At 41.1% G+C, this 20597-nt stretch overlaps 2 protein-coding genes across 2 annotated transcripts in view; one reads left to right on the top strand and one right to left on the bottom strand.

Moving 5' to 3' along the window:
- The first annotated feature begins 14641 nt into the window (after positions 1-14641).
- LOC115224480 overlaps positions 14642-20597 on the top strand; it is an 18806-nt gene continuing 12850 nt past the window's right edge. The window contains exon 1 of the mRNA XM_029795389.2: positions 14642-14748. The gene's annotated coding sequence lies outside the window, so the exon portion shown is untranslated. The remainder of the gene's footprint in view (positions 14749-20597) is intronic.
- LOC115224481 lies at positions 15855-16373 on the bottom strand. Its single transcript, XM_029795390.1, has one exon. It carries the CDS (start codon positions 16371-16373, stop codon positions 15855-15857), a length of 519 nt encoding a protein of 172 aa, XP_029651250.1.

Raw genomic sequence — 20597 nt, 5'->3', positions numbered from 1 at the left:
CTCATCCCGCTCCGGATGCAAGATTACTGTTGATGTGTCATCATCTGCTATAGGCGCAGTTTTAGAGCAATCTGTCAACAGCCGAAGCCAGCCATTAGCCTTCTTGCGCCAGCTAAAATATACCAAATTGAGGCACAGTGTTTGGTAAAGAACTCTTAGCAATTTATCTGGCGGTGAAGCTTTTCTCTTATCTTTTCGGAGGTAGAGATTTCACGATTTTCACCGACCAAAAAGCGCTAAAGTCCGCCTCTTTGCCAAAACGGACCGGTACTCGCCCAGAGAAACAAGGCAATTGGACTACATCATAGTTCACTAGTGACATTCGCCACATCGCTAGCAATCACAACATCCCCGCCGACGCTTTATCTCGCCTGCCTATCGGTGCATCGTCGTCTCCTGCTTCGATTGATTTGGTCGCTATGGCTACTGACCAACCCTGCTTGGATTCTCTGGACGTCTCTTCATTATAGTTTTCCTGCTGCAAGTTTGAACACCTGCCTCTGCCTTTTTCAGAAGGAACCATTCTCTGCAATGTTTCTACCGGGTCACCACGACCCCTCGTTCATGAATGTCACCGTCGTGCTGTTTTTGAAGCACTGCATTCACTGTCGCACCCCAGCATTGTGGCCACAGTAAAGCTTATCTCGGCCCGCTTTTTCTGGCCGAATATGCGACGGTCTATTACTGCTTGATCATGTGCCTGTCTACCGTGTCAGCGTCCAAGGTGCATCGTCGCGCGAGAGCACCTCTTGGACACTTCCAGCCACCGGACACCAGGTTCCGTCACATCCACATCGACCTGGTTGGTCCTTGGCCGGTCAGTTGCGGATTTACTTATATATTGGCCTGCATCGACCGTTTCTCCAGATGGCCTCACGCCATCCCTTTCGTAGACATTTCCTCGGAAACAGTCGCCAGAGCACTCATCTCTGGGTGGATATCTCGCTTCGGAGTACCCTCTAGAATTACTACTGATCGTGGATGCCAATTTGAAGCTTGTCTCTTCCGTGAGTTTTCGAAATTGCTCGGAATTCAGCACACCCACACCACCAGTTACCATCTCGCCGCGAACGGTATGGTAGAAAGATTCCACTGACTTCTGAAAGCCGCAATTCGCACGGCTCCTGACCCTCATCGTTGGTCCGATTTTCTTCCCATTGTTCTGTTAGGGTACCGCTTAGCTGTCAAGGAGACAGCCACCGAAACCTCTTCACAGGTAGTCCAGGGATGAGATTGAGAACATCCTCACTAACTACAGACTGCTGGTTCAAAAGTCCATCAAAGTGTTCTCACCACCTTCGCAGAATCCCTTGTGAATCATGAAGTTCTTTACCATTCCTGCTTCATCAGAGAAGAAGTCGGTCCATAAACTTCTCGCAAGAGACCATACAACAGCTTTGTGTTATTGGAATCCGCTGCCGCCTGTATCTCATCAGCCTTCTTACTCCACCACGTATCCTTCATCTGAGAGAGCCTCCGCCTCACACGTGATTTCACATCCTTGAGTTCCCTATGCAACACCTCCCTCTCCTGTGGCTTTGCTGACAAATAGCGTGACAAAGTACATCTTTTATCAGCCAATAAATCTTCTATATGTTCATCATTTTCTTTAAACCAATCTTGATGCTTTCTTTGTATCAATCCCAGAACTTTCCTGCCTATATTATAAACTAATTCTTTAAGGGTCAGCCAATCCTCCCCAATAACTGCAACATTCATTTCCTCTCGTAAAGTTCTCTTCACATTATTACATCTGAGGAGCAACATTCATTCTTTTAGGCAGGGTAATACCTGCAGCCCGGATTTTACGTTTTGTGATTAATTTCACTTTTGCACGTACCAGGTGGTGATCAGTCCAACACTCAGTCCCACGAAGAACACGAACACACTGCACATGTCGTCTGTCACGCACACTAACAAGGATGTAATCCAGAATGGATTTCCAATTGCAGTCAATGTGTTAAAATCCCTACCCACTCTAGCATTAAAGTCACCCAGTACGACGACTGTCTGCCCGAGGGATATTTACCTCCGCCAAGGAAGGAGGTTATGTTTTCATTGGCGTTGGTTTGTCCATCAGCCCGTCTGTGTGCAAAATAACTCAAAAAGTTGTGAACGGTATTTGATAAAACTTGCAGGCAAAGTTAGTAATGATACAAGGAACAGATGATGAGATTTTGGTAGTGATCCGGGAATTTTTATGGATTCTTGAAAGATTTTTCATTTGTTATATCTACTTTACATGAAGTATTACAATGTTACGTTCTTTGGTTATCTCCCTTGAAAACACGCTCATCGTTTCCACGTAACCTATGGTGGCGTTGCTGTTTCCAAAGTTTATTTTCGTTTCTCTATTAGTAACCAAGGTAGGGGGTTATGTTTTCATTGGCGTTGGTTTGTCCGTCTGTCTGTCTGTGTGCAAAATAACTCAAAAAGTGTTGTGAACGGTATTTGATGAAACTTGCAGGATGTGTATCACTCAAGTTTTAGGTGATTGTTGTTTCTTTTCAGTTGTATGGTGAAACTAGCTTGCTGTTGTCCTTGACGTATTAGAACTACTTCAGATGATTCCTGTTTTTAAAGGGTTTTTTTTAAAGTCATATGGCCGTGTTTTTTTACCCCCCCCCCCCCCGCCAAGGGGTTATGTTTTTGCCGGCGTTGGTTTGGGAAATGGGGCGATTTTCAGCATGCGTGTATATGGGTGGAAATGAGCTGCTTGGCGGAGGTCTGCGCTCTCCGAGTGCTTTTCTAGTTCTTATAATGCCCTTCAAAGCATGGTAGAAAGAAACTTTTTCGTCATCAGTAGAGCTCATAGTTGGAGCATACACACTCACCAAGGTCACATAATTTCCTTTCACCAAAGGAATTCTCATGGACATAAGACGCTCGTTAATCCCGACTAGGAATTCTTCCAAATTGTCCACAAAAGTAGTCTTAACAGTAAATGCTACTCCAGCCTCTCCTCTAAACTTTTCATCTCTCCCTTTCCAGAAGAATGAATATTTTCCACAAGATGACCATCTCCAGCTAATCTCGTCATAGCGTCAAAACTCCTTTGCAACAAGAGCAGTCCTTTGTTCAGGACATTCTGAGGACTCGCAGTCAAGCAGTGTCCGTACATTCCAACAGCCAATATTCAATATTTTATTTGATTCTATCACAGAAGCATGATGATGGCCGGGTTCAGACACTTTCACCTAATGTGGTTCCAGAGTCCTTATTACCATATATTTTTATATTGTTTTGGTACAGCATTGATTGTTTGCTATTTAAGGCTACATCCAGCCATTCAGTTGAGACTCATAGCACTATCAACAATCATCAATTAGTTAATTCATTAATCATTCAATCAATGTTGTTATCGTGCAGTGCCTGTGCAAGAAGATTTTATTTTTAAAGTGAGGGAATGCTGTGCACTGAGTCAATCCCACTCACTAAACAACAGCAGCCATAACCTGAAAAGAAGAACAAGTCAACATCATCGGTAACCACTGAGCCGCAGGTTTTATGTCGGAGTTATCCCATTTACCTGAGTTGCCTTCTTTTAGAATGATGCCCTAACAAGGGCTAGGGGTCTTTCACTCCCAATGGTTTAACCGCGCGATAAGGTATTCAGTCCGATTATTTCTATGTCCCGGCGCAAAATACAAACATTAGCTGGATAAAATAGATATAAGAAAGAAAAAAAAAACACGCACGATATATAAAAATATTGATATACAATATATACATAAAATATACGATATGGAATACAAAACAATATATATAATGAGCAAACTATAAAAATATACAATATATAAAATTAGCGAGAAAAAGTGGGATATACAGTAAATACATAATTACACACATATTAAATGGCCGTTGACTCTCAAGAGTTCCTCCGCCTTTTGACGACGAGCTTTGTTTTTCATCCGGCAGGGTGGCTAATAAACAAACACCCCCCTTACCAAGTAAGCTTGGTGGGGTTGCCGGTTTAGTCGCCGATGATTAGCGGTAGAAAATCTTATAGAAAAGCTGAAAATATGCATGCCCCAGATTTGGATGAACTGTGTGAATTTGTTATCAAGGTACGGAATGATATTAAAGCGGAAACGTTCATCAGCTCTTTTAAAATGTGTGGATTATCTAATTCACCAGATGGTACCGAGGATAACTTGTTGTGGGAGGATGAGAGGGAAGCAGAAGTCGAAGCCACTTCATCTGATTGTGAGTTTGAACCTTACGATGATTCTCTGGTAAATGTATCTCACAATGTTCTTCAAGGACTTCTGCTGTCAGCTGATGATGATGATGATGATGATGTGCCTTTTGAAGGTTTTTAATACATGATGACTGAAATTGTGATAATTTTATTAAACCATGATAATTAAAATCTTCATTGTTTAATTTGCTTTTAAAATATTGTGAAACAGTATATTAAATGGATGATGTATATGTATATTTCTGTAATAAATGTATTCAGTATACATGCCATCTTTAGCACGTACCTCCTAGTGTAATCAAATAAATTAGAAAAGAGTCGATCAGAAACTGGCGCAAACAGTTCCAACACAGTCCTGCCAATAGTCTCGTGAAGCAAGACAAAATTTACAAATTAAAGAAAATAGCAGTGTACTTTTAATGGAAATTCTGAGTGTCGTCTTGTACACCCAATCGTATTATACGCCGGCATATACAGTTGTATATATATAAGATTGATTCAATTGAAAATTAGTACTTAAACTGAGGCACCTCGTTAGGTCGGAATAATATACACACACAACGTGGCACTCCGTCGGTTACGACGACGAGAGTCCCAGTTGATCCGATCAACCGAACAGCCTGCTCGTGAAATTAACGTGCAAGTGGCTGAGCAGACACGCGTACTTTTACGTACTTCTCGGGAAGATTCAGCGTGACACAACGTGTGACAAGGCTGGCCTTTTGAAATACAGGTACAACAGAAACTGGAAGAAAGAGTGAGAGAAAGTTTTGAGGAAAGAGTTCAGCAGGGTTTACCCCACTTCTCCCACTGCCGGAGCCTCGTGGAGCTTTAGGTGTTTTCGCTCAAACATTCGCCCAGTCTGGAAATCGAAACCGTGATCTACGACCGCGAGTTCGCTGCTCTAACCACTGGGCCAATGCGCCTCCACACACACACACAACACACACACACACACAGAGTAATATTAAGTAAATATCAAGCTTGGTACATAAGTATCGGCCGAATGATATTCTTCCGGTGCATGTAGACAAAAAATCTTACGAAGGGCAGATTCCGAGATAATTAAATAAAATATGAGTAACAGTAGAAGTACAAATGTCAACCCATTACAGCCGTTTCTAACGACTCCTTTGATTGATTAATGAAAACATTACATCATTGTAAAGAAACTGTTTTCATCAGATAAAATCATGAACTTCAAAATAAAGGACATTCAAAATAATTTAACAGTTTAAAATCCACGGAGCAAAAAATTCACAGTGATTCTGCGACTATTTCAGTTGGCAGAATGGATTTACCGGAATAGTGTATATTTGACCAGAACAGAGAAATCTAGGGGTTAGTAGAGTTTTTATAGAACATGTGTTGCGTGTTAACTCGTGGGAATAATACAAGAAACGAACTTTAGAATAACAACAAGGCTTATTCTTCTGCTAAATTATACAATGGACCAAATAACGCATCATAAATTCTGTTGGTTGGATAGTTCATCCATCGTTAGGATAATTCATCTCTGGCCATCGTTCGTTACAAGTGCCTCATTATCAGCAAGAAAATATGATGTATGCCCTGGGAAATTCTCTCACCTCTCTAATCATAATAATTTTTTACAACGTAGTTTCTGTATATATCACCTTCGTGTCGTGCACTAATAACAGTGTCATATATACAGTACTACGGAACGGGGTAGACACCAACTGTCTCCATTTGTTGTATTCCTAAAATACTCTGCCAACAACTGTAACCAATTCAAAACTACTCTTAACGAATTATAACAACTGCTCTTCAGTTTCCTGCAATTCCACAAACTCACGAACGACACCTTTCGACTTCATGTGATTTCTCACCTCTCTGTTTCTTCATTAAGCACTCAGGCTCGTATACAGAGGGGACAGCAAAGGACAGACAGAATACCACAGCGGGAACAAAAATATAAAACGAATGAAAAAGGAGTGATGTATAAAAATAACTGATGGTAGAATGGATGCATTGAACCCCACTCCCAAGCAGTACCATTTAACAGTTAAATTATACAAATTAACAAATCTTTCTTACACTGTCTTTTTTTTTTTTACTTTTAGTATCGTTATCTCTTCCTTTTTTCCCCTTTTTTGGAGGGAAAGTCTATTATTTCTGTATTTAAAAACAAATTTTTTTACTTACTTTACTCATTTTAACAGTTCATAAAGGGTTTCAAATCTTTATGGCAATTCGTCGAATTCGACTTTTACTATTTCCGAACAGTTCTTTCAGTTTCTCATATCTATCCTTGTCAATAATTATTCCCGAGGTTTCTCCTTAATATTTTTCCGGTGGTAACCTCACTCTTATGACTGATCTAAACTTCGTAATCTTCCGCTCGATTGCCCTACTTTTGGCATATGCGACCATGTGCCACTTGTTTTTTCTCGTTTTATCATCCGTTTGCTTCAGCGACGGACCTGGGCTGTCCGCGCGAGTCGTTCCCCTTGGTTCCTTTCTTGCTGCACCAAAATAAGCTTCAATGTGTAAGTCTTCCACATCGTGAAGTACCGATGTTTCTACTTCCACTCTACTTTCCATTGTTGATTCTGCTTGTGTTTCGCACTATTCCTTTCCTCCATCTCAATCTCCTTCATACTCTTCTGGCTCTCCGGCGGAGAGATCATTCTTTCATTCCTCTTCTTCATATTTACGACGGTGAATGATTCCTCCACTCTATCTTTCTCTCTTTCCGGTATTACCACTTCGGCACTGATTTTCCTTTTTTTGCTCATCTTCGGTTTTCTTTCTGGGGGCACTTTGCTTTCAGGTGCCCCCTTTGACCACATAAGAAACACGTTTGTGGTCTTCCTTCCACCACTACTCTCAGCCAGACGTCTTCTGGGAGAATGATCTCTGTAATTTCGTGCCAGACTTTTAAGCTCACTTCTATGGCCATCTCGAGGCTATACTCCCATCAATTAACCTTTTTAGTTCTCATAATCTTTAAGATTTTAACCTCATCCTCCATTCTATGCCTGACTGCTGCCACCAGCCCTGCTTCATTAATCTCGTGGGGTACTCTGCCAATTCTTACTCTGGCGACGCGTTTGCCACAATAAGTCGGCAGAAGTACCCATTCTTCTGTCCTTATCGGCTCAGTGGCGTGGTTTATCGCGTCTTCTTTGCTAAACCTTACTTCCACTGTGCCGTATTTCCACGCCTCTTTATTTCCTTGAGGCACTCCTCAATTGTTTTGATTGGGGTAACCGCTATCTTTTTAGAGGACCTAGATAACGTTCTGTACACCACCGTCCTCTTCATCACATTGTTCGTCAATTCTTGCGGTGCAGTCAGCTTCAAACTGCCTCCTTTCTTTTCTATTAATTTACTTCCTTCCACTTCCTGGGTTTTACTTTAATTTCACGTACTTCCAAGTCGTCGGCAGATATTCCTTTACTCGTGGCTGATGCGTAACTTCCAGTTGGTTTATTTTCCATACCTCCTCTTTTTCCCACCTCACCCATAATTGGATAGGAAAATAAATACGATAACAGCAAAAACAGCAACAAAAGTTCAAAATTTAACCAATTTAACCAATTTAACAAATCCTAGGTTCACACACACGGGGAGACTTATAACAAACAAACAGCTTACTTCGGAATCACAAGAAATCCAGTAAACAGAGTTGTCTCTGATCTTGAGAGCTCAGCAAATACATTCTGAAGACGAATTAGATAGATTACTGGACAAAAAAATGTATCAGCAAATCCAGTCTCCTCAGGTCACCCCCACCCGTTTCTAGATAATTATGGTATTTTCAGAATAGGTGATAGATTGGCTGAGTCTACAGTTGAAACCAAGAATCCGGTCATATTGTCAAGTAAACATGCCCTTGCTGAGTGTATTGCTGCTCATTTTCACAGAAAAGCTCATGTAGGGGAAGAATGGGCTTCGGGACTTATCAGACCGCATTATTAGATTACAGGTGGTAGAGCTGTTGTCAAGAAAGTTATCCGTTCATGTGTTGTTTGTAGGAAGTTATTTTCCAAGCCGGTTCCTCAAATTATGACGAATCTCCACAGGGTGAGAGTTGAATCAGATAAACCTCTTCTTACACACACTGGTGTAGATGTCTTTGGACATTTCATGGTCAAAGTCAATCGTTCAGAAGTAAAGCGTTACGATTGTATGTTCACATGTCTTGTAACTAGAGCGGTACATATAGAGATGTTACATAGTCTAGACACTGAATCTTTCATCAATTGTTTTCGCAGATTTATGTCTACAAGGCGTCACCCAGAGAAGGTTTACTCAGACAATGGTACAAACTTTGTTGGGGCTAAAGCTGAGTTAAAAAGGGCTTTACAGGAGTTATCTCAGACTGATATCCAAGCTTATGAATTGGATCGAAACATAGATTGGCATTTTAACCAACTTGCAGCTTCTCATATGGGGCGAGTTTGGTAACGCATGATAGGTTGTGCTAGGAGAGTTATGGAAAGATTACTGTCTGGTCCTGTTAGACTTACTGATGAGATTCTAGAGACGATGTTCGCAGAGGTTGAATCTATTTTGAATGGTTAGACCGTTAGACAATTTAAATATATTTAGTTATTTTCTCATGTTAACCTGAGATATACTTATGATATTTTTCATCATTTAGTAATTTTCGCGCATGTGTATCAGTCATAATAAACACGTTGAATGTATTGTTACGGAGATGAAAAAAACGAGAAAATGCTATGACCCAGTTCCGTTGGTTGGAGTCGGACCGGCGGGGAAAAGAAATAATGGGTCTTTGTCTTGTCAACGGCAACAGTAAATAATGAGGGTAGGAAGTATCTCTGACCCTTACACTGTCAGCGAAAGTTAAGAAAAAAATAAATATGCCACCCCTTTAAAATGCGACAAGCTGGTGTTAGTGAGATCAGACAGCGAAGGGTCGGAGGAGAGTTCGGTTGGAAAGGGACAGCGAGTCGATGCAGACAGCCAGCCAGGAGATGACAGTTGGTGGAGATGGCGAGAAGCAGCGACAACGATGAGAAAGACAGACAGTGAATGTGAGAGATGACAAGCGAGAGGAAGTAAGGAAGATGGCAGTGAAGGGGGCAGAGAGAGACATTTTGAATTTGGACTACTTATAGTAGGGTTTTGTGATGTGTTGTTGCGGACGAGAAACATGCGGTAATGTTTATTTATGTTTTTGATTGGTTTGTGTTTTTGAATTCTGATGCTTGGAATAAAAAAAGACTCTGTGACATAAACTGTGGAAAAGAAAGAGAGAAAAAAAAGAACTGTAAGATGTGTTTCTAAAAGGAAAAGAACATTGTGTCAGAAGGAGGAGAAAAGAAAAGAGAAAAACTTTGTTTTGATTGTTTTCCAAATTCTGTATTGTGCATGTCAACTGATTGTTGTCGGACGTTGTACTATGTTTAAATGTATTGGATTTGGTTATTCGAACTGTGTTGTGTTTAAATGCATTGATTGTTTTTTCAACTCTGTGTACGATCTGTTAAATGTTTTTAAATGTATTTGAAATGTATTACGTTTAATTGATGTTGTAAAAATTATATAAATTGTGTTGTTAAATGTAAGAAACTGCATTCCGCTGTCTCTCTCTCGTGTTGTTGTTGTTGTCTCCGGTAACTGGTTTGCGTTCGCTGCCCACACTCCCGCTTCCTGAGGCGGATTTCCGTTTGACTGAGCATAGACGTCGTCGCTCGACTTAGGGTCCTGAGCCGAGTTGAGCGACGGCACGTCCTAACAGTATTTATTTTGTAGTCAAACTTTGTTACAAAAAAGTTCTATAGTCAAGAAAGTTCAGGAAGTCAAATATCAGCAAAACCTTGTTCACTATCGTGAAGTATATTTGCCACTTAAATGTGGCTAACCCTTAAGAGTGGATGCTACTGTAGCTGGTAGACCCAGGAGGACTCCTCCTCCAGTTGGCTATTGACACACCTTCTGTGACCTATCAGTATTTACAAAGGGAAGCCACCCTTCCCATCTCCAACCTGACGTGATACACACTGACTCGAGTTTCTGGATATTAACCTGTCATCAGCGTGTGACAATCACCGGTTTTTCTATTTACTATAGGCATAAAGTCTTATATAGAAAGGACATTACAAGGACAAACGTGGGGTACATAGAATAATTTACGAATGAATTATGAGATGTGAAAAATTATGGTAATGAAATGGCTTCCCACTCCCTGGAGTAGAAATTTCCATTTTGCTGTTTTTACAATTCAACTTATATCGTATTTATAACACAGAAGCCATTACCTCTTCAAATTCTACCACAGGTGGTAATTCATCATATCGAAATCGGAACTCTACTTCCAAACATCTTTTGCCTGTCACCGCAGCATAACTACCTGTCTGGACCTGTGAATTCATATTTCCGTTATTCACCGCTTCACCCATAAATGGGGAAGCCAAACAAAATCTTCAACAATTTCACAAATGCAACACAATATTCAACAATTCAACAGTACATTAAATCAAAAATTCCGTAATTCAACATTTCAGAAATTCAAATAAAAAGCCGTAACTCACATCCACAAGTGACAATCACCGGTTTATCTCTTTATTATAGGCACAAGGACTGAATACAGAGGGGACATACACAAACATGCGGGAACAAAAAAAACACATGAAAGAATGAATTACAATGAATTAAATTATAATGAATATGAGACGCTTTTCTCGGTTCCGCTCCGAGACGAAACCGCGATTACTTTTTTTACAATTAAACGTTCTTACAGTCTTTTTTCTTTTTTTTCCTTTTTCACTTGTTCTTTTTCTTAGTCTTTTTTTTATCGTTTTTTTCCTTTTTCTTTATACATTTTAACAGTCTATTTTCCTTTTTTTTTTATGAAGTACGAATTTATTGATTTATTTTTAAATGCTCATAAAGGGTTTCAAATCTTCTAATTCCACGATCGGTGGGAGCTCGTCAAACTCGACGGGGTCTATGTAAAGTTGATACATCTCTCTTAATTTCAAATATCTCTCTTTATCTATGACTATTCCGTTTGTATATTCCGGGTATTTTCCTGGCGGCAGCTTTACTCTTATTACCGATTTAAATTTTACAATCGTTTTCTCTATTTCTTTACTTTTGAAATAAGTGACCAAATGCCACTTGTATCTCTTCCTTTTCACTTCTTCTTGCTTCGGCTCCCGTCCTGATCTGTTTGGGCGTGCAGGAACATCATAACCAATTTTATGAACGCTTCATTTTTCTCCCTGTTGTAATGCTGTTTTTTCCTGTGTGCCTTCTTTCATCATTGCTTCATTTTAGTGCTTCCCACCTATTTCTCTTTTCTTCCATCACAATCTCCTTTAGCCTTTTTTGACTTTCTGGAGTCCACCAATTGGACTTTGGGGTCCTCTTCATCTTGAATATTTCTACTCCATCCTTCATATCGTGCATAATGGCTGCTACCAGCCATTCTTCCTCGATTTCGGTGGGTACTCTTCCAACTCTCACTCTGGCTGCGCGTTTACCACAGTACGTCGGAAGTAGTATCCATTTTGTTGTCCGTAATGGCTCCATGGCGTGGTTTATGGCATCTTCTTCGTTGCCAAACCTTACTTCCACTGAGCCATACTTCTTTCCACGTGTATAGAACGTGGTCAATTTTTTCACATTTTCTAGGCATTCCTCTCTTTCTTCTGTTGGGGCTACCTCTTTTGTTCGAGGATGAAGATAACGTTCTGTATACTACCGTCCTCTTTTCTATGCTTTTCATCAGTTCTTCTGGGGGAGTCAGCTTTAGACTATTTCCCTCCTTTTTTACAAATTTTCTTCCTTCCTTCCTCTTTCCTGTGTCCATTTCTATTTCTTGCAATTCCAGGGTGTTGGTATTTATTCCTTGTGTCGTTGCCGCTGCATAACTTTGTCTATTCTCCATCTTTCTTCACTCCTCCCGTAGACAGGGATTATACAGGTGACTGAAATTCAATAATTTACACAATCCAACGAATCTTGGTTCACCCGCGCGGGGAAACCTACAACAAACATACAATATCCGTGTGTAACGATTTGAACTCACATCGAAGAAATCACAACCAACACCCGTTAGAGACAATCACCGGTTTCTCTTTATTATAGGCACAATGGCCTGAATGAAGAGGGGACATAACAATAAAATACAGGACATGGGGTACATATAATAAAAATACAAAAAGGATTATATGAAATGAAATATTAACCATGAATTAAATGAAATGGCTTACGAGCCCCCCAAAGCTCGCAGTTTCACTTACAATTACAGTTATACTATCCTGGGTGTTCGTCCGTAATTTAAACGAGTAATTCATCTTGCTCTATAACGCCGGGCAAACTGTCATATCGAACGTAATGCTTTATGGTTACAACTGTATCTGAAAATAATTTTCTTAATTTATTTACCGTCTCTCTTTCCACTATTGCAGCCTTTGTTTTGTCATCGTACATCCTCGGGTTCAATTTCACTCTCGTTAGATTCTTCGTTACTGCTAATTTTTTCTCAATTTCTTTATTTTTGTGTACAATATTACAGCTCTGAGATTCTTTCCTTTGGGTCTTCCTCCTTCCTTGCATGTTTTCAGACATTCTTCCACTTTTGTTGACCATTTTACCGCTTCCTCCACCTTGAACCTTCACTCACTTTAGTTGCTGTATCTCTCCCTTCGTGCGTTCGATCCTCTGTCTCGTCAGCATACTTCTTTTTAGTTTTTTTTCTCTTTTTGGTCTTTGGGTGGTGATTCCACCCGTGTTCGCTTTCTATCCTCTTTTTCTTCTGTTCTTCACTAACTCGTCGTCACTTTTCATATTATCTCCTAAATCCTCTGTCAAAGCTCTTATTGCTTCCTCCAGGATCATCTTCTCTTGTATTTCTCCTTCAGGACACACATCCTTCATGTGCCCTCTTCTCTTACATTTATAACACACTGGAGGTCTCCCCTCCACCACGACTCTCAGTCGTGTCTCGTCGGGGAACACCAACTCCTCCGGGATGTTATACAAATCTGGCATGGTTATGTGGACTAAAGCTTGCACCGCATAACCCCACCAGTTTATTTCATTCGACTTTTCCACCTTAAGTATGTCCATGCTCTCCTTGCAGTTGTAGATTATTCAGCTACTATTCTTTCGGTATCAAGTTCCGGTGGGATTTTGCTTATTCGTATCCTCACTACTCTTTTTCCACAATAACTAGGGAATAAAACCCATTTTTTCCGATCTCAACACTGTCGTTGCGTTCCTTTTCGCTTCGTCTTCATTTTAGAAGCGAACGTCCACCGTAGCGTATTTTCTACCTCTATTGTAGAAGGTAGTTCTTCCTTTAATTTCTTGTAGACATTTTTCAATCTCTTCCACCTCTGCTACTTCTATTCTCTTTGAGACCACATTCCTTGTTCTGTATGTTATGATTTTTTTCTCCGCTTTTTTCAATTCGTCTTCAGGTGGTGTAACCCTCAGACGGTCTCCTTCCTTTTTGAAACTGTCGTAGTATTTCCTCAAATTTTCCTTCTCGATAATTATTTCTTCCAACTGTAATTCGTTGGCAGCCAGGCCCTTGCCTGCTGCTCCCGCATAAGTTTGGGCTTGCATACCCAACAAATAATTCAACAATTCAACACGACGCAACATTTTTCAACAACAATAATCAACAAAATTCAACTCACAACCGCAAATCCGAAAAAACCGACACAAACACTTCCGCGCGACAATCACCGGTTGCCGATCTGGAGTGGTTCCCAACGCAAATATATACATTCTTTTTCCAGTGACGAAAAGTCACTGATCTCGAAAAAGTGTAGACAAGCAATAATAATTCTCTGAGCGAGGTATAAGCAGTAGCTGCATGACATCGTGAAGTATATTTATCACTTAAATTTGGCTAACCCTTGAGGGTGGATGCTACTGTAGCTTGTAGCCCCAGGAGGACTGTTCAAATAGTTTTGTATTTAAGTTTATCGTATTTTTGTATTTTTTTAAATTTTGCAGTCTACCATACACTTGCCGTACATTTGTATGTTCACGGGCAATACGTGCAGAGTGTAACGTATGAGTAGAAAATAAAAGGTTCTAAAGTTTAAACCATTGTTCGTCTTTGTTATTACAGTAGTGATTGTGACTCCGCTCGCCTGGATTTCTACACGAAGCCGCAATACCATTCACATGCTTTATCTTAAATACATACAGCTGTCTTAGAAGCTAAATCAATTGAAAATCACACAATAATGATATGAAAGATCACAGATAATGGCTATGAGAAGCAGAGTCAAATAAGCCAGTACAAAATGAGTTAAAGCAAAACATTAAAACTTTATTTGAAGTAAGACTAAAACAGCAATAAAACTGAATCCCTCTTACAGTCATTCACATCTTCGTATTCTACGTCACTATCACATGGAAGAAAGAAATGAATTGTAAACCAATCGGAGTTGTCCACGTCAGCAAACACGCGTTAATTTTCGAGAAATTACCCTATAAATATCGACACTTAATTACTTGCCACGCATTCGTACAAATTGCTCTTAGTTATAAGTAAATAAACTGGTTAGCTCTGCAGACAGAAATAGGTAAGTTTTCGTGTTTCCATTATCACGGAAGTGATTTGAAATTTCTGAAAATAATTACGTTGTGAATTATTCCAAACTGATCTCCGTTTATTTACACACTTGCATTTGAGATGGAATTAAATATTTCTCTTGTGACTAAAGTCGTATCATTACTATAAAATTAAGTGTTATTTATTGCTCTTTTTCTTTTAATTTCTTGTTCAACCCTTGCAACGTTCGACAAAATTCAAAACAGCCCTTATTCCTAAGCATGTGTCTGTACACACAAATCAAACTTGTTGCAGATGCAGTAGCAGTCTTTATTGCACCTACCTACAAATCTTGACAGTCTTTTAAATTGTACTTTTATTCACAATTTACATTCATAAGTGATAGATATTCAGTTTTGCTTATTTACTTATTCACAGTATAAAATCTATCATTTATTATTATTGCTTTGTGTGGTTGGCTATTGTCAGTGTTGTGATTGAGGCTAACAAGCGGTTTATTACATTCGAATTTTTAAAATCTATTTTAAACAGGATACAAAGCTAAAAATCTGTATTAGTGCACTTAGCGCTTCTTTGTCCCTAGGACTCATAAAGATTTACTCTTCAACGCCCCTCTCCGGATCGGTTCGACCCATTTGGAGAAGCACTGGCCCAAGCTGCATGTTGTCTTAGAGGAACTCACCAGCTAAAAGATTAGTAATATCTATGATGCTTTATAGAACATTAGATGAACCAAGTACTTGACTGTTACTTTTTGCATATCGACACTGAAAGCTGAAATGCAATGCTGACATCTACAGGATTCGAACTGATAACTTAAAGCAGTGTTTCCCAACCTTTTTATGACAAACGCCCCCACCCCAGAACATTTGGATGCCTTCACCGCCCCGCCAATCCAATATGAGCGCTGACGGAAGTAATGTTTCTTATGATTTATTTAGAAATAGAACAAGATTTTACATGTATACATTTTATTGACAGCAACATTTACCGACTGCATTGGATGCTTGCACATCAGTGTGATCCCTGCTGGTGATCAGCCGCAAGTTTAAGAATACTTGGTTCTAAATTTCACAAAAGAAGTCGTAAATCACCAGGCTGTAGTACGACGCCTAATCAGTTTCTGCTTTTAGTAAAAACTTGGTTTACCGCGCTAAATACCTTCTTCATCAGGTAAGATGATGGGAATATAATGAAAAATAGCATTGCTTCATTCCAGAGTAAAGAAAACTTCACACTGCAATGCAACCACATTTCATGCAGGCCTTCATTTTCAAAGATCATCTTTCCTTCTTCGTCACATTGTAACTCGACAATGTCCTTCTGCAAATCAATATTTTGTTCCTCTGGTTTGCACACAGATGGCTTCTTTACCCAATCAGGAATATTCAATTCCATCAAATCTTTAAATCTTGTCTGAAAGTCATCACTGAGTTGCTGTAGATGTGCACAATAGGCTCTCAGATCATATTCAGTAAATACGTGTGAAATGCTTTTCATGGACGGAAACTGACAAAACTCCTTCCTTCCCAGGTTTTGTTTGTACAGTTTGATTTTGCTTATGAAACTGATTGCACTTTTCGCTTGAATGAGGGTAAAATTATTCCTTTGCAGTTGCAAATTTAAAACGTTCATCTTGTAAATATATCAGCCAAGTAAGCCACATCACCGCGTATGAAGTCAACATGTATTGTTGCTAAGTGGAACTGATTTCAAAGTCTTTGTGTCAGCTTTAAGAACAGTCGTAAGAATTTCGAGGATTGAGTGCATTATCAGAGTTTCTTCAATTGTGTGCGGTTTTCCACATTTAGTTATAAATTTTGATATCCTGGATGAAGCAATGATATTAGTCTCAATTTCAGGCTTAGGTGCTTTAAATGTATTTAGGGTAGGGCGTCTTTCAAATGCATCCTTCATTCGTTGTTATTTTAATTAATCATGCTTGTTTTCTCATGATGTTTTTTTTTTGTTTTTTTTTTTTAAAGTACTCCTTTAAACGTGACGCGTTTCATAGCTCCATTTGACAATATATTTTCACAGAAAAGATACATCGGTCGCCGATAATCGGAAGGTGAAGTAATAAATCCATATTGCAAGTAGTGTACATGATATTGCTGAACTTTGTTGGTAGTTTTTCTGAGTTTTGATGGATTAGCAGTAATAACTGAATCCTCCTTGTCATAATCCCACTTTTGCTCAAGACGGCAAAAATAAGTGGAAAAAAAAAACCTTGATAGTAATGTTGAAACAAAATACCGGTTCTATGAAATTTTCAAAGTTTGTTTCTTCATCATGCACTGTCAGATTTTATAAATGTCAGATTTTTATAAATGTATAGAAAACTTAGGCCGAATCCACGCAGCTGGCATTACTCGTGCGAGAGAGAAGAACGAGCACCTACCGGCACTCTGCTTACGAAGCTCTCAGCCTTGGTCTGCGCTTGATCCATGGTTCCAGTTTACCGAAAGAAGTGAACCTGGGAAGTATCAATTTAACGAACAGAGACCACACCCGCTCACCGTCCATATAGAAACAGAGATGCCTCAGCCACAGCGCACGCCTGCACATTTTTAGCCACGGCATCCCTTAATCACCCTTTAGAGGTTGTTGGCAGCAGATAGAGCGCCTTACAAGCGGCCCCCTGTCCTTCTACGAGAAGCGGAAAAGCATTCGTTCCAACTTGTTATCCTTGATGTACCGATTGCACGATGCAGAACGGTTGTTCACCCGAACAACCGACTCAATACTGTTATATCAATGCTGTTGATCCATCTGCGAAAGGTAAGGCCAACCCGGCCGCCGCGAGGATCACTGCCAAATACTGATGGTCTACCCTATCAAAGGTTTTAGATTGTTCTAAATGGACCAACGTCCCACCCTTGCCAGTAATTCTATCAACCCTAAGGTATAACGTAGATGATGGAGATTGTTGTGTATAGACCTGTCGGGTTGGAGCAAGTTTGCGCCTCCCCAACGAGTCTTTCCACGACCCTCACCAATCTATTTGCTTGTACCTTGGCCAAAATTTTCAGCTCTACGTTCAGTAGAGTGATGGGCCTAAAATTATCAATTATGTCCCCCACCCGTTTGGAACCATTCTGAAAAGTATCACAACCCCTACGCGTGCATCACAGATTGCGTTAAACTCACCTAACAAAGTGTGCGACGTACCGAAAAAATTCTCCAAACTTCTGAAAAAGTCAGACTGTCTAGTCCTGCAAGGGGAGTAGACAGCTACCAAACTGAAAGACTTACCACTGCTGTGCATCACTTCAAGAACGACCAACCTGTCCTCCGGCTCAACAAAGATTGTCCTAGCTTCCAAATTGAGCGCATTCCTGTGTAGCACTGCTACCCCTTCCCCTCCAGGTTGATATAGAGAAATAAATTTCTCGTAGTCATTTAGGAGGAGTGAAAAGGCCTGCAGTCCACCCAGTCTGGTCTCAGTAATGGCTATTACATCAGTCAGATGCGACCTGAGGTCGTTAAGGAGACGTCCTTGTTTCCAGTTCGACCCCAGGCCGCGAGTCTTTAAACAATCTAAGTTGAGCGAAATATAAAAATAAAAGGATACTTACAGTTTTATTCGGGTTGAGGAGAAGACCTCGCCTCGACTGGTTCAGGTATGGGTGGTGGGTTTTAAGAGGTCCTTGTATAATACGTCCGAGAAGTTTCTCACTCAAGGACCAACGTCGTTTAGGTGAGAATTTTTTAACCGTTCGTAATTTTTAAAATTAATTCAGCAAAATTTAATGTTTGATGGGATTGCCGGCTTAAGTCGTCTGTTTTTACTATTTATGGCTGTTATAGCCATGTGGAGTGGGGGTGTTGGTGAGTGTTTTATCTTGTATGGATTTTTTTGTGTGTATGCGTGTATGTGTAGTTGTGGTGTCTTGCGTGTGTGTTAGTGCTTCTGTGGGGATGGGGTCTGTTGTTTTCTCTTTTTTCCTTCTACCAATTTGCATTCGCTACCTTCTTCATCCTTAACTTCCTCCGTTTGTATTCTCTCCACTGACTCCCTAGTATTGGTTTCGTATCTGGCCTCTGTATTGTTTCAGTTGGTCGCTCCTTTGGTAGGGGAGATGCAGTTGTTTTTTTTTTTGGTAAGGAGTCATTTTATCTGTCCTCCATCATCATTCAATTTTATTACCTCCCCTACCGCAATTGTATTTACTATCTCCGCGAAATATCTAGTGGTAGCCTGGATTAGCAATTTCAAGGTCTACCACAGCCAATTCTGTTATTTAAGGCTTGTAGAATTGTTATTTTATCCTCCAAACCCAACACAATTGCGTCGATGAGCCACGCTACATCTATTTCTGGTGATATTTCTCCCTCATCTATTTCTGGTGGTATTACCTTGGAAGTGCGTCTCACAAGGTACATGGGCAGGAGAACTATCTCAGCAGTTTTCTACGTATTCGTAGAGCGGTTCCTCGCCTTATCTTCTGATTTTTATAAAATTCTGGTTGCAGGTACCAGAGGATCTGGAGCAAGGAGTGGCTGCGGTGTGTCGACTGAGTGACCCGGAGCTGAGGAGATTGCATACCATGAATCACATGGGAGTGGACAGGACCCTGTTCCTAGCCAGGGAAGTTGACTCTGACGTGACCAGGCAGAGTGTGCAAAGAGTAGTTGGGAGCTGCGACAGGTGCCAGTCCATTGACCCCGCTCCGGGTGTGCATGAGGCAGGAAGCATTCCAGTGGAACACAACTGGAAACAACTAGCAGTGGACGTGACGCACTACCGGCAGGGGTCACACCTTTTGATGGTCGACTGCGGACCGGGGCGGTTGGCCATATGGAGGGAGATGAAGACGGAGACCGAGGAGGAGATCACAAGAATACTGAATGAGGTATTCCTAGAACAAAGCCCTGTGGGTGAGCTGCTTAAGGACAATGGCACTGCGTTTCGCTCGGAGGTGCTGGGGGAAATGCTCGACAAGTGGCATGTCAACCGTTTCATCAGGGCGGCATACCGGCCAAGTGGCAATGGGGTTGTGGAGAGGCATCATCGTACCATCAAAACCATAGCAGAGAGGGGCCACATCTCACCGGTCGAGGCCGTATTTTGGTATAATATGTCGCCCAGGACGGGACAGGCTGAGGAATCAGTGTCACACAGGGCAATATTTAAGTACGAGTGGGGGCATCCATGTACTGCATCGCCGCGTCCCGCAGAAGAGAAGGAGATGATTTGTGCAGGTCGGGGAAGAAGTCTGGGTTAAGCCCCCAAATACACGGTGCACATCACACTGGGAAAAGGGGACAATAATCTCTGTGAATTCGAGGAACAACGTATCTGTAGATGGCATGCCACGACATGTTTTGGATGTGCGCAGGGTCTTCACTGCGACGGAAGATGGGGCCAACAGTAATAGACAAGAGGACGAAACCGGCAGGAACATGCCAGGCACTGAGGCCAGTCCTGAAGTCCCACGGCGGTCACAGAGGGAGCGGTGCCTTCCTCGTTGGTTAACTGCAAGGGGGGGGTGTTATGAGCCAGGCGGTGTTGTAGAGAAGGATCGAAAGTGAGGGAGTAGGCATGTCCTGTCAGAAGTGGGGCTTGTGGATCCCACCGGAAATGCTGCGGTGGACATGCGGCATTCAGTGCAGCACGAAGGTCAGTCGGCGGCGATCAGCACATCAGAGCGGACGAGTGAGAAGGTAGAGCATCGGATAGCGCACGTGGACGTGGAGTGAACCTTGGAGATCGCGTCCCCTTTTTCCAGACCGACAGGTAAGACTACCGTAATTCTCTCTTCGCTTCTGTCTTTTTTCTTCCTTTACATCACACCACACACACACGCACACACACACACACGCACACACACACACACACACACACACACACACACA

This window comes from Octopus sinensis, linkage group LG25, assembly GCF_006345805.1.
Source record: "Octopus sinensis linkage group LG25, ASM634580v1, whole genome shotgun sequence".
NCBI classification, from domain to species: Eukaryota; Metazoa; Mollusca; class Cephalopoda; order Octopoda; family Octopodidae; genus Octopus; species Octopus sinensis.
The sequence above is the reverse complement of the archived record's forward strand: the minus strand, read 5'-3'. Positions and strand labels throughout refer to the sequence as shown.